At 37.1% G+C, this 5,000-nt stretch overlaps 1 protein-coding gene across 4 annotated transcripts in view; it reads right to left on the reverse strand.

Moving 5' to 3' along the window:
• LOC130245489 (latent-transforming growth factor beta-binding protein 4) overlaps positions 1-5,000 on the reverse strand; it is a 95,568-nt gene that overhangs the window by 7,806 nt on the left and 82,762 nt on the right. For all 4 annotated transcript variants that reach the window (XM_056478187.1, XM_056478186.1, XM_056478185.1 and 1 more), the window contains 2 exons: positions 4,084-4,212; positions 3,848-3,991 (listed from right to left, as the gene is read on the reverse strand). In XM_056478187.1, the coding sequence (XP_056334162.1) occupies positions 3,848-3,991; positions 4,084-4,212 (273 nt within the window). The remainder of the gene's footprint in view (positions 1-3,847; positions 3,992-4,083; positions 4,213-5,000) is intronic.

The raw sequence follows: 5,000 nt of genomic DNA on the forward strand, positions 1-5,000 counted from the left end.
TGGAATAGTTGGCGGTTCATTCCGCGGTGGTGACCCCTGATAAATAAGGAACTAAGCTGAAGGAAAGTGAATGAATGAATCCATTTAGAATAATGCTCTATTAATTAATGTTAATTACTAACATTAACTAAATATAAATAGTCATGTACAGCATTACAGCAAATTTCCCTTTACATTCAAAGATAAAGAGTTCACACACACACACACGAAACAGAAACGAAACACTGCCATTATTTACTCCCCCTCATGTCGCTCTACACACATACAAGATTCATTCATCTTCAAAACACGACTGAAGATATTCTGAATGAATCTCACACTTGAACTTCCTCAAGGTTTGTTTGTATGTACAGTATAGATATAGTGCTCAACGCAAACATGAACTTGTTTAAAAGCAGCTTCCTGTTAACCAACAGTAAATCCAGCAGTGTCGATGTTCAGTTCAATCGCGAAACTATAACTATAAGCAGCTCTACAGAAAACAGCAGTCTGTGTGTTATAGCCTGACGAGATTAGACTCTCAGAGTTCATCAAGATTAGGAATCATCTTCAACACCTCCTCCTTCATCGTACCCCAGACATGCTCAATAATGTTCATGTCTGGTGACTGGGCTGGCCAATCCTGGAGCATCTTGACCTTCTTTGCTTTCAGGAGCTTTGATGTTGAGGCTGAAGTATGAGAAGGAGCGCTATCCTGCTGGAGAATTTGCCCTCTCCTGTGGTTTGTAATGTAATGGGCAGCACAAATGTCTTGATACCTCAGGCTGTTGATGTTGATCATCCACTCTGCAGATCTCTCGCACGCCCCCATACTGAATGGAACCCCAAACCATGATTTCTCCTTCACCAAACTTGACTGATTTCTGTGAGAATCTTGAGTCCATGCTGGTTCCAGTAGGTCTTCTGCAGTATTTGTGATGATTGGGATGAATTCAACAGAGGATTCATCAGAGAAATCCACCTTCGGACACTTTTCTAAATGATCAACTAGAAGTTATAATGTGTTGGTCTTACAACTGGGATCGACGACAAGACGTTTGTCAGATAGTGTAGATCATATAATATCTTTATCATATCATAGTCATGCTCAAACTCAGGGCCGTAGCGGACATTTTAAAAGTGTGGCTGTATGAGATCATACGTTCATATAATTATTAATCACCTGTTTCTAAATGGTTTGTCTCTAAAAGTGAGGTGGACGTATCCCCCCCGTCCCCCCGGTTGGTACGCCCCTGCTTGAACTCATTTCAGCTCAATGTTGATTCATTTTAATTTGATATCTGTGCATTTGTTCCACAGCTCAGAACAGTTCAAACATTCTCACATTATAATGAATTAAATCAATAACATTAACAGCAAATGCATTCATTAATCAGTGTTTAAATGCGACTCGTTATATTAAACAGCTTGATTTACATGGATTACTTGTATGAAGTATTTATAAACTATAGTTTTTTTGTACTTTCAATAGGAAGACAGAAAAAAATCCTTATTATTTTATTAAAAAATATGTTTATTTAGCTTAAAGATTTTGTAATTTTGAACTTCCCTCTTTTAAATAAACTTCATAATTTAAAATAAAAATATTGTAAGCACCTAATGGTAGCGTAAAATAAAACAGACTATCATAAATATAAATTGAAATGCATTGAAACATTAGCGGTAACTAAATGAACTTTCTCTAACAAACATTAAAAATGGCCATGAAGTAGTCTTGCAAGGTAAATTCCCACCACAGTGGAAACACTCGCCCTCATGTTGTCCCAAACAATAATCTTTTAATTGATCATCAAAACACAGATTAAGATATTTTCACACAAACCTCTCGAGGATCCAGTGAGGATCCTTTGTGCTTTCACGCCACACAAGCAGATTTAAGCTGCAGTTGACTAAATCTTATGTGGGTTGATCTGTGTTTACATGTGTATAAGCACTTACAACTGTTCATCTTGCCATGCTGTCCTGCACTCATTTTTGAAGATTATTGCATTGACTTCATTCTTCATATTTCATTCAAAACATCTGCATTTGTGTTTTGAAGATGAACACACTTCTGTGTTTTTCAAATGACATAAAGGTTCAGTTTTTGATTGAACGTTCTCTTTAAAAAGAAACTATGAACATTTTTTAAATATTATTATTTCGGGGTTTTTCACCTTTAATTTGGCTTGGAAAGTGGAGATTACAGACAGGAAATTATTGGGAGCAGAGAGAGGGGAAGGGTCGGCAAAGGACCTCAAGCCGGGAATCGAACTCATGTCGCCGTGAGCACCCTGCCTGATCTCACGAGGAAACGTAAGTATTTTACGTTTTTTCAGTTTAGTGGCTAATTCGTATGATTTTAAAAAGGAGGCGTGGCACGAACCCCACCCCTAACCCCAACCGTCATTGGGGGATGGCCAAATTGTACTAAATTGTACGAATTAGATCGTAAGAATTCATACGAATTAGCAACTAAATCACGAATTGCCGTGAGATTGCGTTGGAGCACCATGGTGCTATATGTTGGCGCACTTAACCACTAGGCCAACAACTGTGAACATTTTTAAAAATAAAAATAATATAATATAAAATAATATAATATATTTATATAATATATAAAATATAATATTCTCCATTTTGAAAATTCTAAATTCATATTTCATCCATTTTTCAGTGATTATAGGTAATGTATTGTAGTGCATTTGAACAGAACAGATTCATTAAACGGATATATTTATTAAAATAATTTTTAAGTCAACAAACATCTTTAGAAATAGAAAGATTATACAAAATATTGCAAAAAAAAACAATTTCAACTAAATCTTATATAAATATAAATAAATATAAATTGGCCTAATGAATTGTGGACTGTTATCGTAAGTTATTTTGTTAGATTAGCTTTAGATTTTGGCTTCAGTACTGTATACTGTATGCACAAATATAATATTGTAAATATTATTGAAAATATTTAATTTAAAAGTGAGATCTGTGAGGGGTGTACAAAAAATAAATAAATAAATAAATAAAAATAATAATAAAATAATAATATATATATATATATATATATATATATATATATATATATATATATATATATATATATATATATATATATATATAAATATATATATATAAAAAGGCATAGGAAAAGTAGCAGAAGCTGAAATGTATGCAGTCATTTTGACAGTAACGGCCATTTAAGGTGTAAATACTCAAAACTTGCATGTTGTGTAACCGCAATAAAATAACCACATCATAATTATTCATTCATTCATGCAATTTCCTTCAGCTTAATCCCTTTATTTATCAGGGGTCACCACAGCAGAATGAACGGCCAACTATTCCAGTAAGTTTTACACAGCTGCAGCTGCAATCCAGTACTGGAAAACACCCATACACACTCATTCACACACACACACACACACACACACACACACACTCAAACAAAACGGCCAATTTAGTTCATCAATTCCCCTATAGCACATGTGTTTGGACTGTGGGGGAAACTAGAGCACATGGAGGAAACCCACGTCAACACGGGGAGAACATACAAACTCCACACAGAAATGCCAACTGACCCAGCTGGAACTCAAACCAGCGACCTTTTTGAGGTGAGGCCACAGTGCTAACCACTGAGCCAACTTCATTGTTAAATACATTTCGAAAAAGACAGGGTACTGTAGTTATACGGATTTTATTTAATCAAAATGATTAAATTACAACATTGAAAAACACTAATTAAGTATTTTGAAGAGTGTGTGTGTGTGTGTGTGTGTGTGTGTGTGTGTGTGTGTGTGTGTGTGTGTGTGTGTGTGTGTGTGTGTGTGTGTGTTTGTGTGTGTGTGTGTGTGTGTGTTTCTCTTACCCTCAGTGAATCCGCTTGCATTCACACAGTTGCGCTGTGTGTCGTCCAGCACTAGAGGGGGCTCACAAGTACAGTAAAAGGTTCCCTGTGTATTAACACACCGTCCACCACTGCAGGTGTCCTCACTCTCACACTCATCATTATCTGCAGACACACACACACACACACACACACACACACTGTCAGAAAAGCAGAGTCTGGTCATCAATCCCAGCAGGCCGTGCGGTGAGACTGACCGGTGCACTCCAGCAGCTCCGTGTCGTAGTAGAATCCGCTGGGACAGTAACAGGCGTATCCGGGAATATTGTTGACACACACACCGCCTTTACACACCTCCGGATCAAACAGCTTACACTCGTCCACATCTGTCCAGAGATGACAGGAAACACTTTAATATACAGCACAACACCTGGATAATGTATTTGCTAGTGCTGTCAATCGTGCTGCCAAACTAATTAATCACACGGGCGACGCAGTGGCGCAGTAGGTAGTGCTGTTGCCTCACAGCAAGAGGGTCGCTGGTTCGAGCCTCGGCTGGGTCAGTTGGCGTTTCTGTGTGGAGTTTGCATGGGTTTTGCGTGGGTTTCCTCCGGGTGCTCCGGTTTCCCCCACAGTCCAAACACATGTGGTACAGGTGAATTGGGTAAGCTAAATTGTCCGTAGTGTATGAGTGTGAATGAGTGTATATGGATGTTTCCCAGAGATGGGTTGCAGCTGGAAGGGCATCCGCTGTGTTAAACGTGCTGGATAAGTTGGCGGTTCATTCCGCTGTGGCAACCCCAGATTAATAAAGGGACTAAGCCGAAAAGAAAATGAATTAATAACACTTTTTTCTGCAATTAATCGTGATTAATCGTGATTAATCGCAGCTAAAAGACTGAAACTTGTACTTTTGGCTATTCAAATGTAAAATTAATGCAAACGCAGGACAAATAACTATTTAAATTAAAAATATAATTGTTTATTAGAATTTTTGTTTAATTTGTAACACAGATTTCTTCATGTAAGCAAATTACTCACAATAAACCATCAAGATCCTCAAACTGTTGGCTTGACAGCCATATTTATTACACAAATAAAAACACAGGCATGTAAATGCCATTTCAATTACAAAACAATCAACGTCAATAAAGAAAAAATTGATTTCCATGTT

Source organism: Danio aesculapii, chromosome 18 (assembly GCF_903798145.1).
Source record: "Danio aesculapii chromosome 18, fDanAes4.1, whole genome shotgun sequence".
NCBI classification, from domain to species: domain Eukaryota; kingdom Metazoa; phylum Chordata; class Actinopteri; order Cypriniformes; family Danionidae; genus Danio; species Danio aesculapii.